Genomic DNA, 12,527 nt, shown 5'->3' on the forward strand with positions numbered 1-12,527 from the left:
TTCCTGACTTTACGTCAAGGTGAAGGCTTCTCCGACAGAAGCGGCTCAGCCGCAGCCCGCGCCAGCGAATATGCATTCAATCATAGCTTAGCACGACGCGAAGGGATCAACAAGTTCTGAAATGGCTGCCTGATCATTGAGTCAAGAGAAACATGGACTCGGGAAAGGGGCTTTTTGTGCTCAGTCGATGGTGGAAAGATGCCTTCAGTAACTCACCATTGCTCGAGGAGGCCGACGTCGTCGAGTATATATTGTCCAAGAACCCTTTGAGATGAACAGAATGCCCATCTCCAACATCTACCAGATATTTCTCGCCCTAGGCCCCAGCAGATCCTCTCTTCAAACATGGTTGTCGGCAACGATGAATATTCCATCTGGAGAACAGCACCTGATGCCCTCCGACTGTGCTACCAGCACTTCCTCTGGCGCGAAGTCAACAAGAGCAACATCCATCCCTCGATCGACCTGAGTGACAAGCCGGATCTACGCATTGCTGAGCTTGCTGCTGGTCACTGTATGTGGGCTATGCAGGTTGCAGAAGAATACCCTCATGCTCAGGTAGAGGCTTCAGACATCAGCTTGGGCCTCGCACCTCCAAAGCCTGACCTACCGCCAAATCTGTCGGTGACCAAATGGAGTTTCTTCGACCCGGTACCTGAGCACTGGAAAGGCGCATTCGATCTTGTCCATATCAGGCTTGTCATCCAGGTCTTCGGGGGGAACCAGGATCCTCGAGCCGTGTTGGAGAAGTTTGTGTCAATGCTGAGTATGGGTTTTTTCCACCTGAAGAATGTGTGAAACGTACTGAACAGACGATCTTAGAACCGGGAGGCTATCTCCAGTGGGACGAATATGACTACTTTGAGGCAGACAAGAACAATGTCTACTCGGCCAACGATCCCACCCGCATTCCCAACCCAGAGGTCACGCACAACTCCTCGACCCAGCTTTGGAAGATCATGATGAATACCTTCCAGTGGCCAACGGAGCACTTTGATCGGTTACCAAGATATTACGCCGATGCAGGATTGGAGAACGTGGTGGCTGACAGCAAACGGCCACCCCCTTCGATCTTCCGTGGCTTCTACGAACATTGGTATGCCCTGGTGGCGCAGTTAATTCCCGTGCTGGAAGCGAGGGATATGGAGGCCAGTCAAGACGCACGACAGCTTCTGGCCCAGATGAAGAAAGATGCCGTGGTTGATGGTGTCTACAGTGCACATATCACCAAGTTCATGGTCGGAAAAAAGCCTGAATCCAGTGGGTGAACTGAGGGAGAAGGCAGACTATTTGTCCATGACAAGAACTAATTGGAGTCGTCGATGTGACAAGCTTCAGGCGAGACATGTATCTACTTCTTAGCGGCCGTCAACTTCAACGGGTGGCCTGAAATATTCCCCCCTGTCAATAAATGTGTTGCGTTCTCTCTCTTCTCTCCTCAAATGTCTGACAATTTTCCCTCAGAACAGTATCAAACTCGCCGTGTAATGTCGACAGAAGATTCGCTCAGCGTACAGAGGGGATAATGGCAGGAATATCTCAGCTAATTTGCTCTTTACCATCGGGAAGGCCGTTACTGGCCCTCTACAATATCTGCTGATTGCTTCTCGCCCGCTGTCTCGTCTGGGTGTGCCTCCTCCGCCTACAGGAACAGCTGACGTTACATTCTTTGGGAGGGAATTCAGACGCCTACTGTTCCTCGTGGCATTGATGCCTGCGACTCTTTCAGCCAAGCACATACATACTGTGGTTAAACTTGATGGCCCGTAAGCGCATTACCATGTAATTCGCCACGTTTGCCCTCGTCTCAGAATTCCTGTACGAAAGTGTCCTCTGATTTTCACCACCACATCCATCAATCCCATGTTCTCAGAACGCCTCTTGTATACGGGCTTCAGTATCTTCATGGCCAGTGCTACGAAGGGAATCACTCCAAAGTATGCAAGACCGGCTTCTGGGCAATTACTCGACATATCAATTATACTGCCAATGTCTTGTTCGGCTTTGGATATGGTCTTGCTACCGGAGGTCCGTTGTACGCGTTGGCAACGGCAGGAATATATATTCCAAACTTTGTCTACAATGCCATACCGGCCCTCGAGAAGTATTGCAAGGAGAAATACAAAGAACAATAGACACAGTATGAGCGTGAGGTGCCATGGCAGCTGTTCCCTGGCATTTATTGAGACTCTTTACCCTATCCAAGGAACGAGGGTATCCTGCAATTCGTGTCGGCATACAGTACCTCACGTACTGTGGTAGAGACAGCAGTTTAGGATTGCAGAGACTTCGGCTATAGTCGTAGATTGGCGCAGGAGAAATGAAAATGGTTCCAGAGAAGAATCATTGCTCGATCATTTTATGAACACTAATCTCAATCGTTCTTTTTGCCGCCCACCTAAGCAACTCGAAATGACCCGGGCCCTGCCCTGCTCCCCAGTTACTTTACTCACAGTGTCTTCGCTGAGACGCGAAACGACGAGAGGCTGAGAGAAGCGAGGTAGCCGGTGGAGACTTCAAATCCAACAGAAGGATATTTCATGGCGGAAGGTGGCATAGGTGTCTCGGACCAAGTTCCGCCCTGATCGATGGGGCAATTCCGAGGTGGAGGCTTTTCCCCAGATCCCCGCAATCACCATGAATGGAATTGTCCCCAGTTTCACCCAAGGTGCTGAATTTGCCTTCAAGTTGCAGTATTGCATCTCTAGTGGCTTCCTTCAATATCAGACTAGGGGAAATGCATGAGTTCATACCGACTGTCTAATTATCTTCTCGCGTCCTCGGAGGGATAGTTTGGGTGCACGATGATTCTCGACCAGGTTACTGATCGGCTCTCGCAACAAGTGTTATGGTATCTAGTTGGCGCATTTGGATGCCTTTGTGTCGTCCACTTCGCTGTCAATAGGTATTGCACAGGTGTCAACCACATTCCAGGACCAGCGCTTGCTTCCTTCACAGATCTGTGGAGGTGCTTTGTAGTCTGGGGCCGTCGACCCGAGCTCAAGCATATCCAGCTGCACGAGAAGTACGGCCTCTTGGTTCGGTTGGGCCCTTGAGTGGTGTCAGTGTCTGATCCAGCGGCTATTCCCATCATATATGCTTTGAATTCTGGCTTCGTCAAATCGGGCTTCTATCCGGTCCTGCAAACAATAGCAAAGGGTCGCAGACTGGACACCATGTTCAGCACCACGGATGAGAAATTCCATGCTAAGCTCAGAAGAGCGGTATCGAACGCGTATGCGATGAGTACCCTGGTTCAATTTGAATCCTTGGTTGATTCCACCACATTGGCGTTTTTGGAACAGCTCGAGGAGAGGTTTGCAGACAAAACAGGTCCCCAAGGCATATGTGACTTCTCAAAATGGCTTCAGTTCTATGAATTCGATGTCATTGGTGAGCTCACATATTCCAAGCGCCTTGGGTTCGTGGATCGAGGTGTTGATATTGACGGTATCATCGGGAATCTGGAGTGGCTTCTCAACTACGCCGCCATAGTAGGTCCGTGCCTAAATCAGAATGCAAAAATGTTAATCGTGGGTAATAGGTTGGACAAATCCCAATCTTGGATCGTGTCTTTCTCAAGAACCCATTGCGATTGTTTGCAAGCCAAGTCGGACTCATAAGCTCAAACACCTCGGTGGCGACCTTTGCCAGAGACCGGATCGCCAGACGAGAAGGCGTGGAGCACGCCGAAGAAAAACCAGCAACCATATCTGGCAAAAAGGGAACAAGAAGAGACTTTTTGTCAAGGTTCACGGAAGCCCATCACAAGGATCCTGAGTTCATTACCCGGGAACGAGTTGTGGCGCTGACCGTCGCCAACATGTTTGCTGGCAGCGACACCACCGCGATCAGCTTGCGGGCAATCTTCTACTTCCTGTTGAGAACCCCAGAAGACATGGATGGCTTGATGAAGGAGCTCTGGGCGCAACGGGAGAATGGGATATTCTCTGACCCCAACGGCTTGGTCAACTGGAATGATGTGAGGGAATTGCCATATCTGAGTGCGGTGATCAAAGAAGCTCTTCGCTGCCACCCTGCTGCGCGGACTTACGCTTGAACGAATCGTGCCTCGTCAAGGTGTCACCATTTGTGGAAAATGGATTCCCGGTGGGACAATCGTCGGATGCAGTGCCTGGACTGTGCACAGAGACAGCCTGTTTGGACCGGACACTGGAACATTTCGCCCGAGGAGATGGCTCGAAGCATCGCCAGAGCAAAAACGACAAATGGACAGTTCTCTTTTCACATTTGGAGCAGGATCCCACACGTGTATTGGCAAGAACATCAGTTTTCTCGAAATGTACAAGCTTGTTCCAGCACTGCTAATGAGATTCGAGGTAAGGGAAATATCCTCCTCTTTCTGACGGCCCCAGAGTTAACAGCTCATTGCAGATTGAGTTCGCAGATCCCACAAAGCCGTGGAAAGTGCACAATGCATGGTTCGTCAAGCAGTCCGAGTTCAAGGTGTACCTCCGACGACGGAGCAAGGAGCAGAATCTCATCTAAGAGTCAGGGAAGTTGCCGGAATAAAGCTGTTGTTGCACTGGCAAATGATGTTCTGTAGTAATTATTGGCTGGTTGGCTGTTCCCATTTGAGGACGGCCGCGCTAGGCATCCAGCCGGCGGTGGGAATCTTGATAGAAACCGATCGGCTGGAGTGGGACAAGCTGGAGCTCTTGTTTGGTGTGCTTTCGATCTCATTGGGCCATCGGCACAGACTTGCCTTGACAACAAGCCGAGGAAGAGTGTGCCGCGGCCGGAGTGTCAGTCAATGCTTCGGTGAAAAAGTGCTGGAACAAAGCGGCGGGCGGTCACAGTAGTGTTGCTATTATCAACACCTTGGATCCTTGGTTCGGTTCAACACGATTTGACTCGTCTGAAAAGATAAGAGCTGCGACAACAGCAATTGTACAGGCTTGCGCACCCAGTCGACTCAATCCAGCGCAAGTTCCGCGCGGAGAGCAGCCTGAGCTCCTTCTGACGTAAACTCGACCCCTCCTTAGTCTCCAAATCCTTTATCCATCTTCAAACTCATCGTATTTCCCCCCCACGATAAACTCCCATCCACCTCAATGACAGGTCGACACAGACTCGCTGCTCTCTCCAAACAGCTCTCATCCGCCTCCCAGTACCTCTTCGGCTCCTCCAAAAGAAACATCGCCAATATGTCGCACACACAGTCCGCAGCATGCTGCAACACTCCGGCTGTGGTCGGCCATGGCTACAAAGAGAAGGGAAACTATATCACCGTCAATGGGATGAAGACATACGCGACTGGACCTTCGTCTGCCACTCACGGTGTTGTGATTGTCTTCGACATTTTCGGGTTCTTTCCTCAGACATTGCAGGGTGCCGACCTGATCGCTCACGCCGACAAGGATCACCAGTATCAGGTCTACATGCCAGATTTCTTTGACGGCGAACCCGCCGACATTTCCTGGTACCCACCAGACACAGAAGAGAAGGGCAAGAAACTGGGCGAGTTTTTCCAGACCGCTGCTGCCCCTCCCAAGACCGTCGCGCGGCTCAACAAGGTGATGGAGGAGTTGCAGGCGAAGAACCCTGGTGTCAAAAGTTGGGGCGTTCTTGGATACTGCTGGGGAGGCAAGGTCAGTAGTACCATCTTTCTATCTGTCTGCCTATTGTTGCACTGTTACTAACAAACCACCAGATCGTCAACCTCGTATCTGGATCTAATACAGTTTTCAAGGCCGCTGTAGCTTGCCATCCGGCCATGGTTGACCCGAACGACGCACCGAACGTCACTATTCCCATGCTTATGATTCCGTCCAAGGACGAAGATCAAGAGGCCGTGGACAAATACGAGGCCAATCTCAAGGTACCCCACCAGGTGGAATGGTTCAAGGATCATATTCACGGGTTCATGGCCGCGAGAAGTGACCTCTCCGATGAGGATGTGAAGGCAGCCTACGCAAAGGCTTACCGGATCGTGTTGGATTTCCTCAACAAACATCTTTGAAGTGTGAGATAATCAAGTGATATTGTACGTAGATAGATTGCGAAGCAAAATAACGCAGACAAATAGCGAACCTTTGGTGTGAAAAATACTATTCATATTCGGTGGGAATCACTAGTCATTGTGTCCGCTACGCCCTCGGCAACATGTTTGTCTGCGAGGCGATCTTGTAGCACACAATACATCCCTGACCTGAGCGACATTATGTAAAGAATGGTTATAGCAGTGATATCGCTTCTGGACCCATTGAATCTTACAACTTGCTCAAGCACGCTATTCAGTAATGTAGGTATTGTTCAATCCGAATGTGGATGAACCTACGGCGCCACGGTGCCGACCTTACCGGCGTCTGGCAACTAGCCTGACATGGCTGCGATTGCCATGTTGTCTCTCTCGCCAAAAACAAAAGAGATTGAGCCTTATGAGCCGTTCGGGTAACATTTCCGGAAGTCTCCGATTTCATTCCTACTCCTCGTTCAGTGCCGGCAGAGTTTGCCGAGACTCTGATAATGAACCACGTCCACGATTCAAAGTGAAAGACGGGTTCCATGCACCACTGCTTCTTTCGAAAGCTCACGTTGTTGTTGGCGCCACACAAGCAGTTCGCAAGTAACGAAGAGAGATTCCGACTCCTGTAGCTGATTCTTCACCCTTCTCCAGAGTGGGCCGGTATCATGATGACTCTCCATTTCGGAACGTGGAAGGTGCATGCCTTTTGTTTTCAAAAGTTGCGTTACCATGCCATAACCCGGCCACAGACATCGAAGAGAATGTCCTTGCTTCATCAATGTTAGTGGTCGTAAGGTACTCCCTCTCCAAAGATCCAAACTTGAGCTCTGTGGAAATGTTAAACATGGACCGTCCAATCATCTTCTGGATGCACTCAGCGCTCGCGGGTTGGTGGCTGAGCCCTCCACAAAAAGAAGGCAACAATGATGGTGATTTTCAATGCTGCAGCCGTCCACAACGCACCAGCGAGTCCGACTGAGCTATGTGACCATAGTCCCCCGAGGATGGCGCCGAACAGCAGCAACAGGGGCGCCGCTGCCCTCCGGTTCCTCTCTGCATTCTGAAAAAACCCCGCCATGATCAGGGGATCCGAAAACAGGTCGCAGTAAATGCTCGTAAGAACGACACTGGTGAGGCTATTGTATTGTAGAGCCCGGCTGGTCACAGCTTGTCCGCTGCTCTGGAATGCTACCAATGAAATGGGCACGATCACTTCCCACCGAAGGTCGTTTCCTTGCCTGCTATCGACCATCACAACGACAGCAGCTACCACGACCAACAGCATCTGGATGGCGAATGAGGCAAGCAGAACCCAGCGTCGCTTGGGCGAGAAGTAGCGGTGGAAGCGACTGAAGCAGAAGGAACCAAAGCAAAAAAAGGCGATCGACGTAAGTGACCTAATCCATCGCGTTCCTTTGGTCGGCTCAACCAAGCCCAGTCCAAGGTAGACGGTGTTGCCAGTTTGCATGCTCACAAAGGAACCCCAGATGAACACTGCTGAGCTGTCGAGGAGCCCGGTGATGACATACGACAGCAGAAGCAGCAGATCAGCCCAGCGCCTGTCGATATCATCTTTCAAATATTCCCGAAAGCGAGCCAGAGACCGAGGGGAGTCCCTCTTAACAAGTAGAGGGCCACTCTCATCTTCAGAACCTTGGTGTGGCTGACTCGCAGCAGTTGAGTCCCCGTTGATGGCCCCGTAGCCATTCACCGTGGTCATTATTGCGTGTGAGCACTAACAGATGCTCCTTCTGGCGTGATGTGTGGTCTGGTCGGTCTGGCTATATGGGGAGTGGGAGCATAGGGAGGAAGTAAAATGTCTTGGGACGTGAGAGCAAGCGGACTTTGCTGCTGACAAGGAGGAGGACGAAACGATCAGCCGGGCGACGGGGGGAGAAGTCGAGGTCCTTTTCTCGTTTTGCGGAATTCTGAACCGCGCGTCATGGGCATGGTTGATCAATATGGATGATAGTGGTGAAAGTGGGTTGAGCGGTCGTTTGGTGGCTGGAATCCCCTTCCCCGTCGTCCCCGTAAGTTTTCTGGCCCGTTGAAACAATGTGGGCCGGATGAACGTTCTGCCGTCATCATGACGTTCCTCCTCATTCGCGCCACGGCGGGGCTTCTTTTCCCCCTTTGATGCTTGGGCAAAATGTACGGATTGGCCGGACGGAGAGCTAGTCTGCGGAGAGCATATGTTTATATCTTTCTACTATGTAAGGGTATATATATTGTGCAGCTCAGTTCCACCCCAGACTTTTTCTCAGAAGATCTTGTTTTGTACGTCCATCTGTCTTACTTGTCTCGCTATGCATCTTTCCCTGTGGTCCCTGTTCGTGAGCTCTTGCTTGGCTGTTCCGGTCATTAACCGGCAACAACAAGCCCTGCAACCTCTGGACAGGAATGACCCCTACACGCCTGATAATCGGGATCCCTACGATAGCAAAATCGACTCGTATGGCAAAGACTTGCAGCCACTGCCTTGGCGGAACGGTGATGGTGCGACCATGATGGGGCCGCGGAACAAAGACCGCGAGAGGCAAAACCCAGATATGCTTCGGCCTCCCAGCACCGATCATGGGAGCATGTCCAACTATCGTTGGAGTTTTGCCGACTCTCATATCAGGATCGAGGTGAGCTCATAGAAGAGGACTCCCATGCCTGGTTTGGACCTCCAACGTGACTGACGCCGCGCAGGAGGGAGGGTGGACACGTCAAACCACCATCAGAGAACTCGGCTCGAGCAAAGAAATTGCCGGTGTCAATATGAGGCTTGATTACGGTGTGATTCGAGAACTTCACTGGCACAAGGAGGCCGAGTGGGCATACGTCCTCGAAGGGAGCGTGCGTGTCACTGCTCTGGACACTGAGGGCGGCAACTTCATCGACGACCTTCAAAAGGGAGACTTGTGGTACTTTCCATCAGGCCATCCCCATTCTCTGCAAGGCTTAGACCCCAACGGCACGGAATTCCTGATCGTCTTTGACGACGGCAACTTCAACGAAGAATCGACCTTCTTGTTGACGGACTGGCTAGGTAAGTCAAGTCTCTTGGATCGTCCATTGTTTGGCAGTGAAAACGTCCACTGATGCGGTGCAGCCCACACTCCCAAGTCTGTCCTCGGCGAGAATTTCCGCCTCTCGCCCGAGGTCTTCAAGACCATTCCCAAGTCCGACAAATATATTTTCCAGGGTAGCTTGCCAGGCTCCATTGACGAGGAGAAGCCAGATGGCACGCACGTCAAGAAGTCCAAATTCAAATTCACCCACAAGATGATGGACCAAGAGCCTCTCAACACCACCGGGGGTCTGGTCCGTATCACCGACTCGACTAACTTCCCCATCTCCAAGACCATTGCCGCAGCCCATCTCGACATTGCGCCCGGCGCAATGCGTGAAATGCATTGGCATCCCAATGCTGATGAGTGGTCATACTTCATCAAAGGCCGTGCACGTGTCACCATCTTCGGCGCCGAGGGCAATGCTAGAACTTTCGACTACATGGCTGGAGACGTCGGCGTGGTCCCCCGGAATATGGGCCACTTCATCGAAAATTTGAGTGAGGACGAACCCGTTGAAGTCCTGGAAATCTTCCGCGCCGAGAAGTTCCAGGATTTTTCATTGTTCCAGTGGCTGGGCGAGACGCCCAAGAAGATGGTTGCGGATCACATCTTCGCCGACGACCAAGACGGAGCAGACAAGTTTTTGAAGGAGATTCACGATGCAGATTATGATCCGATCCGGGGAAAGGCCGAGTAGTCCTGTTAACCGAGATTGTTGCCCAGTATCGGCGTTTTGCAAGAAATGTTGAGGGAAGATAAGGTCCTAAAATGTGTCTGTAAAGATCAAATCCTTTAGCACCGGGGAAATATTACAGTGGACTGATCAACATCTTGACAGCAGGACTGGAAGAGGATTTGATACCCGAGTAACGTAGTATTATTATGAGGAGCTCAGATACCCAAACCCTGTGCCACCAAATTGTACCTCAGGTGGCAGAACGATTTGCCGGCTCTAGACGACCCCTTGTTGAAGCCATCCACCCCGAGTACGGTCTAGAAGCAGTAGCCTGTCTTCGACATACTCGTACTCTAGGACTCATGAGGTATTGGTACGCCACTGAATTGGCTCTTCTGAAAATGAGTCTGTTCGGCCACAAACTGGCGGCGGAGATATCAGCGGTACTTGGCAGATTTGTACGTGGCCAGGGAGCGAGTCAGGCAACTTAGTACCCCATCTCGCCGCCAACGATGGTTTTAGGATGTAATCCTCCCTATGAAGTACGAAGACGCCGCCTCAGCGGGGACCATCGTTGAGGTATTTCTGGTCACACAGACTTGAAGCAGGCTGCTCGTACCAAGAGTATCTCAAGTCCCATCGGGAAGCCAGAGTAGATCATCCCAGATCCAGGCCTGAGAAGTGCCATCGAATGTATTGGACACTCTGCTGTTTGGCACGGCACCGAGGCCCGAGAGAGGTTGCGAGTATGGAAATGTCCCAGACATCGACGACAGACCGACTTGTTCTTGCTGTCGAGTGCCATTTCCGAGGCGCCCACCAAGCCCATTGCGACCATCGCGAAACACTACAACTCGTTAGAAAGGGGTGAAAGACAGGCCTAAGGGCATCAAACCATCTTGTAGAGAAAGAAGAGCGTCACTGAAGTTGCCTGAGCCGATATCCCGGGGCAGTTCGCCCGCGGGGTGGGAAAACAGCTCAGGCGCGTCTATACCAGTCCCGCCAAAGATACTACCATCTTGCGCCGGCACGTTGTTTTCATTGTTAGGAGACTGCACTCCGTAAGGCTTCATGAGCGGGGAAAGCTCATCGATGAGAGGATATTCAGCGACGAGCCTGTTCTGTGCACGGTCCTGACCTGACGACTCTGCTTCTGTCAATAAGGCCTTCATCTCTTCCGCGAGGATCAACCGGATAAGCTCTTCCAGAATTACACCACACTGATCAGACACCGTTGTGCGAAATCGATGTAGCTGAGGCAGCTTGATGATCCTGCCCACCGCACGTTTCGCTTGATGAGCCTGATCTGAGCTGGGATCGGAGAGAGCGAAGATGCCAAGGACAACACCAGCGGTGAAGGACTGGATCCCAGCGTAAGCTGCTCCATGAGTGTTTTGAGCAGCAGCCAGGATCTCGGCGTGTTCGCCAATCTTTGATGTTCTCATCGACGAAACCCAGCATTGGTACTTACTTGTCCTGATCATCGTCGTATCAACCGCTTCAATGCTAGTGTGCAGTACCATTTGGTCTGGATCATTGCCTACTTGTGGTGCTGCATGGGGAGACCGGGGGACGCGGTTTATCGTCAATAGAGGCCTATGCAGTACCAATTGAATATTGTCATAAGAGAGTTGAAGGGCTAGCGCTTGAAGCTGGAAGGTTCGGATGGTGCTCGTACTCGTCCTGTCGGTGCTGCTGTACTTTAAATTCTTGAGCCGCAATTCCGGCGGTATACATTTTTCCCACTGTAACAGGCGGTGATTGATCGCTTTGATTTCTCGGACAACTTCAGGAAGCGTTGCTCCACTCCGGAGATAGATGTTGCGAGTGATTGTAGAGGCGATCCGATACAGTCGAAACTTGTATCTCTGGTAGGATGCTATGGTAACTGGCCCGAATGCTTCATCCTCGTACCGTTCAATCGAATCAAAACCAGGGCAAGTTGTTGAGGTATCATCGATGTTTCCGGGGAAAGAAACGTCCCAGTCACTGTCATGGACGTTACAGGGAGTCCCAAATGAGATGGCACTAAACCTATACCACAAACAGTGAGTTACTGGATGTTCGCAAACAGAAGACCTCTCTTGACTCACACCTCGGCCGTATAAAGTGCCCAGCATAGCCGCCGCCATACCTCTCGCAGGACAGGGTCGTCCATCTTCCAGCGTGATTCCTGCTGCAGTCCTAACGCTTGAGCAACTTTCAATGCACTCCCCACCAAGGCAAAGCTGCGATTTGGTCTGCTATGGTAGACATAGTATGACGATAGAAGGATCGAGATTTGGACAGCCTCAATGCTGGGTTGATCGAAGACATCAAGAAGTCGTTCTTCTGCTTTGCGGATGAGCTGGTTTCCAAGCCTGTCCATGTCAAACCCCGGGCATCTCGCTTCAGCTTCGGATCTGGTTGAGTACTTCGCGCCTATACCAATGACCAAGACAACGAGAATCAGAAAAGAGATTCGATCGGCGCGGACAAAGCCCGTGGTGATAAGCCCTTTAAGTTCAGCGTTCAAAGAAGGTTCATGCAATAACAGCATGAACCAATGCACAGAATATGAATAGCTTTCCAAAGCGTAGTCGATCACATGGGGAGGCGGCAAGTCCATCTCAAGCAGATCACATATGGGTAGATACTGTCCACCGGCTTCAGAAGACCTTACATCGGGACTGCTACCCGGAATTGCATCAGTCGAATGGAATAGCCGTGCCGCAGAATTGTGCTCTCTAAAAAGCTGATCCACAACCTCGTAGGTCGACGTCCTTTCCCCATATACCTCAGATGATCGCCTGATAGACTCTTG

At 51.3% G+C, this 12,527-nt stretch overlaps 6 protein-coding genes across 6 annotated transcripts; 4 read left to right on the forward strand and 2 right to left on the reverse strand.

Annotated features, from left to right (window-relative positions):
* Positions 1-345: 345 nt before the first annotated feature.
* AYO20_03028 (hypothetical protein) lies at positions 346-2,135 on the forward strand (the record flags this gene model as incomplete). The annotated part of the gene is made up of 3 exons (XM_022641331.1): positions 346-766; positions 823-1,238; positions 1,899-2,135. 3 exons carry the CDS (start codon positions 346-348, stop codon positions 2,133-2,135), a joined length of 1,074 nt encoding a protein of 357 aa, XP_022502533.1.
* A 1,041-nt stretch (positions 2,136-3,176) lies between these two features.
* AYO20_03029 (hypothetical protein) lies at positions 3,177-4,509 on the forward strand (the record flags this gene model as incomplete). Its single annotated transcript, XM_022641332.1, has 4 exons — positions 3,177-3,494; positions 3,545-3,982; positions 4,020-4,340; positions 4,396-4,509. 4 exons carry the CDS (start codon positions 3,177-3,179, stop codon positions 4,507-4,509), a joined length of 1,191 nt encoding a protein of 396 aa, XP_022502534.1.
* A 659-nt stretch (positions 4,510-5,168) lies between these two features.
* AYO20_03030 (hypothetical protein) lies at positions 5,169-5,983 on the forward strand (the record flags this gene model as incomplete). The annotated part of the gene is made up of 2 exons (XM_022641333.1): positions 5,169-5,612; positions 5,675-5,983. 2 exons carry the CDS (start codon positions 5,169-5,171, stop codon positions 5,981-5,983), a joined length of 753 nt encoding a protein of 250 aa, XP_022502535.1.
* Positions 5,984-6,863: 880 nt separating this feature from the next.
* Positions 6,864-7,709, reverse strand: AYO20_03031 (hypothetical protein; the record flags this gene model as incomplete). Its single annotated transcript, XM_022641334.1, has 1 exon — positions 6,864-7,709. The coding sequence occupies one exon, from the start codon at positions 7,707-7,709 to the stop codon at positions 6,864-6,866; it is 846 nt and encodes a 281-aa protein (XP_022502536.1).
* Positions 7,710-8,295: 586 nt separating this feature from the next.
* Positions 8,296-9,745, forward strand: AYO20_03032 (hypothetical protein; the record flags this gene model as incomplete). Its single annotated transcript, XM_022641335.1, has 3 exons — positions 8,296-8,619; positions 8,684-9,023; positions 9,087-9,745. The coding sequence occupies 3 exons, from the start codon at positions 8,296-8,298 to the stop codon at positions 9,743-9,745; spliced, it is 1,323 nt and encodes a 440-aa protein (XP_022502537.1).
* Positions 9,746-10,581: 836 nt separating this feature from the next.
* AYO20_03033 (hypothetical protein) lies at positions 10,582-12,332 on the reverse strand (the record flags this gene model as incomplete). The annotated part of the gene is made up of 2 exons (XM_022641336.1): positions 10,582-11,758; positions 11,818-12,332. 2 exons carry the CDS (start codon positions 12,330-12,332, stop codon positions 10,582-10,584), a joined length of 1,692 nt encoding a protein of 563 aa, XP_022502538.1.
* Between the last annotated feature and the right edge of the window lie 195 nt (positions 12,333-12,527).

The sequence above is a fragment of the Fonsecaea nubica genome (assembly GCF_001646965.1).
Source record: "Fonsecaea nubica strain CBS 269.64 chromosome Unknown Scaff14, whole genome shotgun sequence".
Taxonomy (NCBI): domain Eukaryota; kingdom Fungi; phylum Ascomycota; class Eurotiomycetes; order Chaetothyriales; family Herpotrichiellaceae; genus Fonsecaea; species Fonsecaea nubica.